The 13,615-nt window shown below is 44.3% G+C and overlaps 1 protein-coding gene across 1 annotated transcript; it reads left to right on the forward strand.

The window, feature by feature from the left end:
• Positions 1-1,155: 1,155 nt before the first annotated feature.
• On the forward strand, positions 1,156-2,193 carry LOC311061653 (MYG1 exonuclease-like; the record flags this gene model as incomplete). Its single annotated transcript, XM_084080344.1, has 1 exon — positions 1,156-2,193. The coding sequence occupies one exon, from the start codon at positions 1,156-1,158 to the stop codon at positions 2,191-2,193; it is 1,038 nt and encodes a 345-aa protein (XP_083936470.1).
• Between the last annotated feature and the right edge of the window lie 11,422 nt (positions 2,194-13,615).

Genomic DNA, 13,615 nt, shown 5'->3' on the forward strand with positions numbered 1-13,615 from the left:
ATTGATACTTTTACTTTAGTAAAATATTTGAGTACCTTTTCCACCACTGCCTATATGGTTGACTGGAGTCCCTCAGGCCTCTATACTAGTGTATTTTCTGTTTTTGTCCCTGGACCACACTTTGAGCCCCACTGGTGTAGCAGAGTGTTTCCAGTGAGCCAACATGCACAATATCAACACCCTGACTCTGTTTGACCAGAATGGAACACAACCTGTAGCCTGCCCCAGCCCGTCTGATATCTGGCATAGAGGGGCGGATTCAAAATCTCCGGCGAAAACATCCGTGGGCTCCCATTGATTCACCAATCTATGCACCCGCCTCCTCCCCGTCCCGCGCCCCTCCTCCTCCCCCAATGTGCAGCATTGTGAGCCCTGACGTCACAACATTTGGAGCGACGCCCACTGCACTCTGTTTGGTTGGGGAAATGAAAGGTTGACTCCCACTTCCTATGCCAGGAATGTGAACAGCTTGGTCCAGGCTCTTATTTCTGAGCAAAACGCGAAGGAAGAAGATAAAAGCCTGGAGATCGACTCTAATTTGATTGTAATCAGTTGCAGGTGTTCATGGACACACATGGACTCAATATCAGTCACCAGAAGCAGGCTATGTTTTCAATGAGTCTAACGCAGTTAACGTGCGTGAAGTTGGAAGGTGAATGGTGGGGCCATGTCTGATCAACTTAATATCAAATATCAAAATATTGACTCAAACTACTGCCTGAGGCACACACAAAAGTCAAAGTAGACATGAAAATTACCCAAGAAGTGTTTTAAAGTGAGACATCTCTTTAAATGCATTATGAGTGACCAAGGGCAGAAAGGTGCTATACTGTAGCTCAATGATTGGCATCCCCGTGAGGTGCCATAGTAGTTTGGGTGGTACTACTTTGGTAGGACCCAAATGCATAATATCATCATTGTTACTCAAGAGGTCAAAGTGAGACCAGACGTCATGGTCTCCATGTTTGGACATGGTCGATCCGGGACTCCCCATTTGGACATGGATGACTTCTCATGACATCTCAGTGACAGACGCAAACATGGCTGGACGCTATAAAGTAAAGTCAAGTGCATTCTCAGTCAAGAGAGCTAGATCGTCCCTCTTTCCTGGAGCATTTGAGGGTTTGTTTTTACATTCAAACGTATTGACGATACATGTCCAGCGAAGCTAAGCGACTCCGAAGCACCGATAACATGTCCGTTCGGATCGGCACCCACGACGGAACGTTCCACTGCGACGAGGCGCTGGCGTGTTGGTTCCTGCGTCAACTGCCAGAGTATAAGGATGCTGAAATTATCCGCACCAGGGACCCAGCACTACTGGCCAAGTGTGACATAGTGGTGGATGTAGGAGGAGAGTTTGACCCAAAGAAGCATCGCTATGACCATCACCAGAAGACATTCGCAGAGAACTTCCACAGTCTATTTCCAGGGAAACGATGGCTGAGCTCGGCCGGTCTCATCTACGTACACTTTGGCCGACGGCTGCTTGCCCAGTTGACGCAGCTGAAAGAGGATGACAGGCATCTTGAAGTGCTCTACGACAAGCTGTATGAGAACTTTGTTGAGGAGGTGGATGCCATAGACAACGGCATCTCACAGTACGACGGAGAGTGCGAATATGCCGTCTCTACCACAATTAGCTCACGTGTCAGCAACCTGAACCCACGGTGGAACAGCGAGAATCAAGACACAGAGGAGGGCTTTAAGAAGGCCATGGCGCTGGTAGGGTCGGAGTTTCTGGATCGTGTGGTTTTCTTACAGAACAGTTGGCTGCTGGCCCGTGCGGTGGTGGAGGAGGCAATAAAGATGAGACATCGGGTGGATCCCAGTGGAGAGGTGGTGGTGTTCTCCCATGGAGGCTGTCCCTGGAAGGAGCACCTGTTTGCCCTGGAGCAGGAGCTTCATGTGGAGACCCCCATCAAGTTTGTCCTCTACCCAGACCAGAATAAACATTGGCGGGTCCAGTGTGTCCCTGCCGGGCCTCACACCTTCCAGAACAGGCTGCCCCTGCTGGAGGAGTGGCGGGGTGTTCGGGATGAGGAGCTGTCGAAGCTCACTGGGATCAAAGGCTGCATTTTCGTCCATGCCGGAGGCTTTATTGGCGGGAACCAGAAGCAGAAAGGAGCCCTGGAGATGGCCCGGAGAACCCTGCAGACTGCAGCCCAGCCCCCTGCCAACGGCAGTGCCTGACCGCACGGTCAACACACAATTCTGTCTCTCTTTTATTTGTCATACTCTAAAGAGGATGGTTGGGTTTGATGTTATGATACCACAATACTTTGTGGCTTGTCATTCTTAGCCAAGGCTGGTGGTAAAGTTGTGTTTTTCTTTTTTTCCAGAGACCGGAGCTTTGGAGGAAATTATATTCCAGATGAAGATAGACTACGATAAAAAAAAAAGAGCTGAGACTTGTGTGCAGATTCTACGATTTTACTGTCAATCTGTCATTTGTCCTGCACCTGGACTAAAAGATTGGATGTGCATGCACTATCTCTTCTGTTCAAAGGAAACAAAATCCTCATCAGGGCCCAGTGATCGGTCATCGGAGCCCAAGGGCTCTGGTGGAGATTCTTGTCATCCATCAAGACTGTGTGGTTCCAAAGAACTGGAACCCTCACCTTCTCTGGAGCCATGGCGTTCTCCTGCCATTCACCGAGTGAGAAATGGACCTTCAAGAAACGTCAATTCAAATCCTAAGAATGTCTGAGGGTAGCCGGACATCAAAGAAGCGCTGCTCTCACTCCCTGGTCGATGGTCACCCATGAACGAGGTTGTCAGGAGCTATTCTACCCTATGGCTGTGACTTGTGCTCAGCCTGGTGCTTGTGCTCTGCTTCATCTTGTTTCTCCCTCTACCACAGGACCCCATTGTTCTCATGGCTGCCATAGTTCCTCGCTTCTACGCATGCTTGCCACTTTCTACACCCCCCCCCAGACATTTCCCTTCTTTAAAGATGTCTGTGAGTCATGCATTTGGGTCCAACCAACTTAATAGTAGTAGTGCCACCGTAACTACCACTAGGGCACCTCACAGGGACACCAAACCCCTTGTAAACTTGAACTAGTGGTTGAAATCTGAATGGCCGGACTTCGCATGACGTGTGTGCAGAGGAAAAGAGGGACGAAAGCGGGACAGACAAAGCCTCATATATAAAATATATATAAAAATAGGCTACCCCAGAAGTGTTTTAAAGTAAAAAAAAACATTTAAGTCCATGTAGCGTCATATTTTTATGAGACTTCCGCCTCCTATAACCCGGCCCAGGAACCACTCACCGTCTTGGTTCTCATATCCCCGTGTTCAAGAGCACCAGACCCAGGTGTCAGTACCAGTTCTGTGACTTTAACTCATTCTGGGGATATATTTTTGGTCATCAGGGACCAAATGTCTTTAAATTTAAAGTTTTTGAGAGGGACAACCGCTCCTATAAGAGGGTTTAGGACCCATCCGTGGTGAAAGTTTTTCTTTCCGTCATGAAAATTTGTCTTTCACTGTGACGCCATGCTGTGGAAAACACGCCCATAGGCTAAGCTCTGCAGGACGTGCTGTGATTGGCTAGCGAGACACATGATGAAATTAATAATAATGTAAAAAATGTAAGCACGTCACTTCGCAGGACGTGATGTGATTGGCTAGCGAGACGCATGATGAAATTAATAACTCATGAATATCACTGCTCACTTCACACTGGGTGTGATTTTTTAAATTGACCATGGATTTGTTTGGTTGCCTTTGCTGTATTTTTGCCAATGTTTTCAAACCCTGTAGCACTTCGAGGTTTGTAAAAACTTTTACAGCATGTTACAGCATGGACCTCTGTGTCATTTCCCCTGCAGCCTTTCTCCTCTCTCTGTTTTCATCACTACATCACAGACAGACAGTGGAGGCATTCTTCACAGAATAGGACATTTAATAATGGAAGAGAAAAGCTGAGTGCTGTGTCCTTGAACCTCGAAGACAATGAGAGAGACAGAGAGAGAGAGAGAGAGAGAGAGAGAGAGAGAGAGAGAGAGAGAGAGAAGTACGCTCAGTGTTCTAAACCAAGGACACAGGTCCAACCAGATTCTGACCCAGTCAATGAAAAACTTAAACCTTAACATCAATATATTTTTGGTTATTTAATAATATATTGAGTTCCTGTGTGTTGCGGCCAAAGCACCGCAGTCCATGGTGAAGTCATTGTTAGACAGGATTGCAGGCGATGAAGTTTGACCCTGCCATCCAGGGTCCTGGTGAATCATGACCATAAAACGTTTGATTCTGTGAAAAAAACTTTTTTGAAAACGGAAAAACAAAGGGTATTTATTAAATATAGTATATCATATAATTAAATATAAAATAAAAAAAATCACAGAAAAAAATGTTTAATGGTCATGATTCACCAGGACCCTGGATGGCTTGATTCTAGGCTTAAATTAATTGATATAAATATTTTTGGAAATGTCAATATGAGTATTTTCAAGTGGAACCAGGAAGTGGCCGCAACTGCTATGCCCTATTGCTCCACACTCCCTAGGGAGCAGGGAGGGAGGGGCGGGCTTTATAAGTCCTCCAATTGTCAGCCCCCCCCCCCCCCCCACCCCCCCCCCACACACACACACACACACACACACACACACACAGACACACACACACAGTTTGTTACAGGCTCTGCAATGTTTGGAAGTAAAAGATCAAAATAAACAACTCATAATGTAACATTACTCTACATGAACATTGAGTAGAGTTGTCAGTGTTTACCAGAGTGGTGAAAGCTGCTATAAACACGCTTGTGACAAGACATTTTCTCCATCTGACCAAACAGAGGTGAGTATCTACAGGTGGGGGTTCTCCTTCCATTCCGACATCTCGCCACTCCGACTAGTGGCTTCCGTGTGCGGTTAGGGTTAGGGTTAGGGTTAGGTATAGGGTTCGTTAACGTCGGAAAGGCGACATGTCGGAAAGGCGAAATGCACCCCTACAGGTGACTTAGCTTAGCTACTTAGCATTAAAGGAATTGATGGAATGTGTGTTTAATTTCATTTTATTTTAATTTATTTTATTTTACTTGGTAAAGCAACAACTTGTCAGGATGAAGCATTGTTGTGTTGTGTGATGTGATGTGATGTGATGTGAAGTGAACATGTCATGTTGTATTGTTGAGCTGTGTTTGATTGTGATGCTAAGACAGGCTATGCAGGCCTAGTCAGTGGTATAAAGTAACTAAGTACATGTACTCAAGTACTGTACAATTTTGAGGAGCTTTTACTTTACTGGAGTATTTTACATTTCCAATACTTTTACTTCTACTCCACTACATCCCAGAGACAAGTATTTTACTCCACTACAATGATTTGAAAACTTTGGTTACTAGTTACTTTCTAGATTTGGATTATTATTACAAAACATACCACTTCAGCCCTATAGCCTATATACAGTAGTTAGGCTATTTGAAAATAGCCGATCTACAAACTCATAATGAGTACTTTTACTTTTGGTACTTTAAGTACATTTTGATGCCAATACTTTTGTACTTTTACTGAAGTAAAGTTTGAATACCAGACTTGTACTTGTAATTGAGTATTTCAAAATTGCTGTATTGGAACTTTTACTCAAGTATCAGTAAGTATCATCAGGATCCTGGATGGCTTAGTTCCAGGCTTAATAATGTATAAACAAATATTTTCTTAAATCTAGATGGGAAAAAATTTATGGGTTTTCTATCTGTGACACCACAAAATGGCCGCCACTGCTATGCCCTATAAGTGTATACAGGGTATTTGCACATTTATAAAGTTTACAATTTAATTACTTTTAATACTAAATTGGCCAAATGGTCAAATATTACGTAAGAAAGAGGCAAACATTGTGAAAATAGCCGATCTACAAGCTCTACGTATACTAGGCTGTATATTGTGACAGGATACAGTATACATATACTAGGTAGGCTGTGTATGTTGTGACAGGATACAGTATACGTACGTATATGTGGCTCTCGGTTACTTGAATTTTTCTTCCTTTCTTTCTTTCATTCAGATACTCAAGGCTGGCAGAGGTGTTGGAGGGGACACACCCCACTCCCCCTCCTCTTCATTATTTTTTATTTTATAAACACACACACACACACACACAAACACACCCCACACACACCCACCCACCCATACACCCCCACACACATACTAAAATGCCCAGAAGACTGAGGTTCTCACCTACAGTGTAACACCCTCCCAGACCTTCCACCTCTAATAAAGTACTGGTGAAGCTAACCAGAGAGATGTAAAGTACTGGTGAAGCCAACCTGATGTATGGAGGATGAAGATGATGGGAGACGCCTGCTGGAAGGCTCATCCGAGGATGCCCTGCCCTAGAGATGGAGATCTGGTGATCTCTCTCTATCCATGGGTTTGTCTGCATGGTGGATTCCTCCGAAGACTTGGTCCGCATGGTCGAACGGCCGAAGACCTCGTCCTTCTCGGGGGTTTCCCCTGAAGACGGCTGATGAAGACGACTCAAAGTAGGAACCTCTTTAGGGCTGTCACGATTATGACATATTAATTGTTGCTCAAATAATTGCGATTAACTAGGCCAAATTAATTAATTATTGCGTCGTACATTGAGCATTGTAACTTTATTAATAAAAATGTGTCTGTCTTCGTAAACAAAAGGTGCACGGGTCAGATATGACAAATAATTTGCGTAATTCAATAACTTTATACTTTTAAAAAAACATGAATAATGGAAATAGCAGTCTGCTATTTCCACTATTTTTGAAAATGTTTGAAAACATATGAACAATGTCTTCAACATGGAAATGATTATGCCGATTATCTGAAAAAGTGTTGCGATTATCTCAAATACTTGCGATCAGGTGATTATGTAATAATTGTGACATACCTAACTTTTCCTTTGCTGGATGCTGCTTCTGCTGCTGCAGTTTGTGTTGTATGATGTTTTTGTTGTATGCTGTTGATGCTGTACGTGTCATGTGCTGATGTTGTTCAAGATGTAGCTCTGTTGCTGTCAGAGCTTTTATGAACACAAACACACCCCACACACACACCCACCCACCCATACACCCCCACACACATAGCTACCCCACGCTCTGTTGCTGTAGCTCTGTTGCTGTTGGGGCCCGGTGTGGCAGTGAAACATGTTCAGTGACTGTTGGTTTGTGGCTCTGGATGTGTTGTGACTGTTATTGGAGGTGTGTGTGTGTGTGTGTGTGTGTGTGTGTGTGTGTGTGTGTGTGTGTGTGTGTGTGTGTGTGTGTGTGTGTGTGTGTGTGTGTGTGTGTGTGTGTGTGATAGAGAGAATTTGCATTATTTTTTTTTAGACACAGTCCTCTGTAAATCCGGGCCATTTGAAAAGGTCACTTTTTGGTAGGTACAACAGAGCACTCCTGCAAACTGTGGAGGCCATTTTTAGCCAATCAGGATGGAATACATAAGTCGGCCTCCTGGTGGCGCTATAAAAGGCAGATGTGAAAAATGCAGGCCAAGGGTTTTTCCTTGACCTCTAGGGAGTGCGCTTACAAAGTTTTACACAGATCGGTGCAGTTATAGGTAAAAACACGAATCGGCCTGTTATAGCGCCACCATGAGGCTGATTTGAAAATTTTCAATTGGCATTTCTTCCTCGGCATAGTGGAAATGTACGTGCAAAATGTCAAGGTAATTGCATGCTGTGTTCATGATTTGAGGCATTTTGTTCAAAACGGAGCACTCCTGCAAACTTTGGAGGCCATTTTTAGCCAATCAGGATGGAATATGAAAAATCTGAAAGTCCCGTTTCGTTTAATGACTATAGAGATACTGTGTACCGATTTGCGGGATTTTTGGACAAAAGCTGTAGGAGTACTGTCAAATTTGCAATGTTTTGACGTTACTGTACAGTGGTTGGCCAGTGACCCGAGATAAAGCCACTAGTGTCCACTAGGGGGAGTAGAGATATATTCAAAGCTGCCCCCTACAAGGCAGCCATGACATGCATTGCATCAACCACGCCTAGGCTATCCCCGCAATTGGTAATGTTTATGAAAATGCATGGACATTGATGCATTTGAAATTCATATAATACATTCTCTGAAATACATTTCCGTGTCTTTATTTCATATATTTTCAACTGGCGAAGTCTTCCATACTAAAGAAGCTCATGTTCATGTTGTGGCGAGTTGAACCCCAGTACAACACAGCACGATGCCGTCGCTAAAACTCGGTGGATTATTTCTCTTGCTTGAATATAACATTATTTGTTGTGATACGTCTATGGACAAACTGTTCTGAAGCAAGAGACTTAGGCTACTTTAGCAATGTAAACGGAGAGAGAGAGTGAGTCCTTGTTATTCAGTCCTAGGCTCAGTGGTGTAAAGTAACTAAGTACATTCACTCAAGTACTGTGCTTAAGTACAATTGTTAGGTACTTTTACTTTACTGGAGTATTTCCAATTGTCTTTACTTCTCCTCCACCACATCTCAGAGGCAAATATTGAACTTTTACTCCACTACAATTATTTGAAAACTAGTTACTAGTAACTTTGCAAATATAAAGTACTAGAGTTTCGGGGGGCTACGCCCCCCTCAACCCCAGCCGCGCACGGGGCCCAGCGTGGGTGCGTGTATATTGGGGTACCCAAATCGCCGGAGTAAAAGTGTCCAAAAGGAAAAAGAAAAAAAAAAAAAAAAAAAAAAAAAAATTTAATAGTGATTGTTACTTTGGTGGTCCGCGGACCCCCTGGTGGTCCGCCGACCCCTGTGAGTGTTGGGACCCCCGGGGACCCCCCTGGAACATGGCGGACCCCTTCGGCAGTTTTTTTTTTTTTCATGCACGGTTTGCTTGTTTCTGTCGCTTGTTTTTTAAAACCTGGCAGCAAACTTGGCAACCCGACTGACATCACTGACCTATCCTTGGTATTTGTACTTCCGGGTTGCATAATGATGACATCACTGTCGAGTCCTGTGGTGTCATGAACCTATCAGGTTTGTTTACCAGATTACCGTGGGCAGCGTGCTGTGCTGTGGCTGTTTGTTTTTGTGTTTGGGATGAACATGGCACGTGAAGGACGGACATATTGTGATCGAGACATGAGTGAAGTGAAAGTAACGGCCTGGGTGGAACAAAGGAGGTACGTAAGAAGGGGGGGGGGGTTGAAGCAAAGGAGCTGTGTGTGTGCTGTTGTGGAGGACATGGGCAGAGTGCAATGGCGGCCGCTCGTGTTGTTTCGGCGAAACCCGTCGCCGTGCGGTGTCGGTGGTGTGCACGGTAAACGGTACGAAGCTGCCTCCCCTTCCGTTTTGTCCGACATTTGGTGAGTAGAATTAATTATGTTGCGCGGTGGAAAAGGTGTAGTGAGCAATGAGATGTCCCCTACGCGACGCGTAAATTCAGCGCGGCCGCCGTGGCGAGTCAGTTGGCGACATGTGGTCTGGCGGTGCGTTGTTTATTCGATAACAGAGCTGTGGGGTGTCGCACCTAGGGTGCGGAAGTCGCTCGCCATTTATATAGTTAGATTACATTATAAAACATACATTAACCACTTTAGCCCTATATTTTATACCAAGGCTATTTGAAAATAGCCGTTCTACAAGCTTGCAGATCTACTATTTTCAAATTGTACTAGCCTAAACCCTATAACATAACCAACGTTAACAAACTTTAACTAAAATTAACTCATTATAGTTAAAGGTAGGGTAAGTGATATTTTTTGGTTAAAACAAAAAGTATTTTGTTAAAAGGTTAAAGCACTATATTCTGAGTAATCATTGCTATAGAGTGTTTTTTCAGTAACAGATGTCTCCCCATCTCTCCAGCTCTTTAATAAACACAAAATACATTTTCCGTAGGTGTCAAAATCTCAGCCAATCAGGAAAAAGTACCCTTTTTTAAGCTTAATTGTCTCCGCCAGAGGTGGAGAGTATGTTTTCGTTCCCGTCACGCTGTGTGTGTCCCCCTCCTAGCCAAGCTAACATTGGTCAAGCTTCACATGACATGTGACAATATGTTGTCACCAATGCTTTTGATTGGCTAGCGAGACGCATGACGAAATAAAATCCTATAAATAGGTGTGTCACTTCCAAAATACATTTATGTTTTTGGAAGTGAGGTAACATTGGTCAAGCTAACGGGATCAAGCTAACATTGGTCAAGTGACACGTGACAATATGTAATATAAATAGGTAAGACAGGATTAATCAGGAATAGTACTGGCGGAGACCTGTGCTCCGAGGAGCACATTTTCTAGTTTTTATAGTGTTCCAGTTCCAATTTTGCCTGCTCATTTCTTAGTGTCATCACTTCCAATTTCACTTGTTTAATCTATATCCTGATTGCGTTCTCTATCCTGATTGGATGAACCTGGAAATGAAACTGAAACTGAAACGAAAATGCATTTTGTGTTTTATAAAGAGCTGGAGAGACAAGGAGACTCTTTTTACTGAACAAACACTCTATAGCAATGAGTACTATCAGAATATAGGGCTATTTAACACTTATTTTAACCAATGAAAATCCCTTACCCTACCTTTGAACTAAGCTGCTATGAACACACATACAAACAAATGTACATGATCTCTTTCATAATTTACATCGTTCTTCATTATGTGTTCTTTACGCGGTTGATCCGCACGCGGACACCATTACAGCAAATGTTTGTTTCAATAACATACTGTATCGTTTGAAAAGTAATCAACTGATCACTGAGACAATGTTGCTTTCATACGCAGCGTGTCTTTCTGATTGCCAATGTACTGCAACCGCTGTCTGCCAGGCACTGCTGTTCTTTTGATTGTCAGTGAGCGTGTGCGTGTGTCTGTGCGTGTGTGCACGGGCGCTCGACTTGTTGTGTGTATTCCTTCTCGTCTGACGATTTCTTTGAATGCGTAGTTGTCTCCGGGGAACGGCCTTGATATTTCATATACGGTCATGTGTGTGGAGGTTGCAGTCAAAGGAGAAAGAAAGAGAAAAAACATTGTGGTGGTGGGGATGGGTGGGGGGTGGTGGGGATGGGTGGGGGGTGGTGGGGATGGGTGGGTGGTGGGGGGGTTGAGGGAAGGAGGAGAGCTCATGAAGATTTCAAGAGACCTCGGTCTCCTGCCTTTGAAATAGTTCTTTTCAAAAGCACCGTGGCATGTTTCCATACATATTTCATTTCTATTGCTCCACGCGTGCTCGGCGAGGCAATGGGAATAATTTATGTGGTCCAGGGAGGCAGAACGAGACAGCGAGAGAGAGAGAGAGAGAGAGATAGAGAGAGAGGGAGGGGGAGAGAGATAGAGAGAGAGAGGAAGAGGGAGAGAGATAGAGAGAGACTCTGACGTTGTGCGTAGCGCCAACTCCATCACAGATTACACAGGGCAGAAGCCAGGGAGATACGCGCTCGCCTAATTAAACGTCTAAATGAAGTCATTAAGTCAGAGGCCTTTTTTTATCCCACCGCCTCTGGGGTGCCAAAAAAAATAAATCTTTCTTCTTCTTTTACTTCAGTTACTTTATCTCTCTCTCTCTCTCTCTCTCTCTCTCTCTCTCTCTCTCTCTCTCTCTCTCTCTCTCTCTGTACCTTTCTTTGTGCATTCCTATGATCACTCCTGCACACAGCAAAACAGGGGGTCCATTTGGTTACATTTGTACACTGAATATTTGAAACTGAGGATGTTTTACTGTGCACCGGAAACAAGCTCGACAAAAAGTACCGAACAACGGGAGATTTACAGTATGGACGATTGATTGATTCTATACTTTATTATCAGTTTGCAAAAGGTACAGAGGTACAGTTATACAATAATGCTAAAAGGATAACACAACAATCCCTGAGGGCTTGTTTCCATTGTGGTCCTATGTATTCAATGCGTCAAGACATACAATACTATACAAGAAATCATCAATACAAGGAGCAGAAAAAGTATACTTGCAGAAAAAACATTGGCGGGTGATTTCTCTTTTGTGGCGGTTTTGAAGGAGGGTAGGGAGTCACAGTTTTTGATGGCTGGTGGTACAGTAAGGGCATTCCACATTTTGGTGGCATAGCAGTAGAATGAATTCACCCACATGTTTGCGCCGAATCTGGGGGGAATGAGTTAATTGGAACTCCCTCTGGTGTTGTGCCCGTGGGCGTCACTCGCATTTGTTTTGTCAAACCAGTACATAGGCACTGGTCCCTTGAGTATCTTGAAGACCAGGCAAGTCATTGTCCTCTACCCTGAGCCATTCCACCCTAGTATAATGAGCAGGAGTTAGGTGAGACCTAAGTGTGAGGTTTACTTACGCAAATAACCGTGCAGTTTGACACCACATGCCCTCTGTGGGGGCGGCCTCTGTTGCAATCGGCTAGTCCCCTGATGTACGCGCACGCTGCTCGTATAGCCTAGCATGTCATTAAAGGCTGTGACATCACAGAGGAGCATAGGAAGATAAAGAAACAATAAAATAAATTGCGTATCCGTCTGTCTATGTACAGTATGTGTGTTTGGTTGGGGAAAGCCACGGTGGGTGGTTGCAGTGGCTGGGTTCCCCTATACTTGACGTTGCCTGCTTCTTTCACTATTCCCATTTCACAACACTAACGTCGCGCACGGCGACAATATAGACGATCTACACGCTCACAAGGCCGCGAGCGTGTAGACAGGCAATTTTCCCACGCGACACTGCCGCGCAACAAAGTATAAATCCGGCTTCTATCTCTCTGCTCCCTGCATCTTTTTTTCTCCACATGAGTTACAATAATTACAGGCATTCTCTGTGTTGTCTAGACGGGTTTTTTTGTGCGTGCTTTCTTTATTATTATTATCTCCTATGAAGCATTGTCCTCGGAGTATAGCTGTCCTCAAGGTTCCACAGTAACGCTACCCTCTACATAATTTTCCATTTGCATGAAAAAAAAACGACACAAAAAAGAAAACCACCCCAGAAACTTCAAAGCGAAGCCAGGAGCTCACACGAGGGGGAACTAAATAAAGTCTGTGGATGCGAGTGCCCCCCAACCCCCCCCCCCCCCCCCCAATGCTTCCGAGGCGTTAATTTCACGGAGCGGAAAGTAAAAGGTGAAGACGAAAAGGGAAACAAGGAGTATAAGAAGAGAGAAGAAAGACAGGGAAAGAGAAATAACATCTCCGTCACTTAGCATGCAAATGCATGCGCGCGCCTCCCTCCGATGTGTCCCAATCAGGCTGTCACCTCGGCGGGGGGTGTGATTACGAAGTCCCTATGAAGTGTGTGTGGCTCCTGTGTGTGTGTGTGTGTGTGTGTGTGTGTGTGTGTGTGTGTGTGTGTGTGTGTGTGTGTGTGTGTGTGTGCTTGTATTACTATACCTGTGAGGGCCACATGTCCCCACAAGTATAGTAGAATTTGAAAAGTTGTGAGGACCGTTTTCCTTGTGGTCACAACATATATGGTTGTTTTATTGTTTCAAAAAAGATTTGGGGAGTTTGACTTTCAGTTAGGACAAGATTCACGTTGGGTTTAGACACTTTAGAGGTTAGGTTTAGGAGTTGTAGGGTTGGAGTTATACCTGATTTATGTTTAGTTGCACGCTGGGGTTCTGCACCAAAAATAGCTGATCTACAAGCTCACAATACATCACAGAGTTGTGAGCTTGTAGATCTGCTATTGTTGTATTTTGATCAAATCAGTGCACTAAAATGTA

This window comes from Gymnoscopelus microlampas, assembly GCF_963454915.1.
Source record: "Gymnoscopelus microlampas genome assembly, chromosome: 15".
NCBI classification, from domain to species: domain Eukaryota; kingdom Metazoa; phylum Chordata; class Actinopteri; order Myctophiformes; family Myctophidae; genus Gymnoscopelus; species Gymnoscopelus microlampas.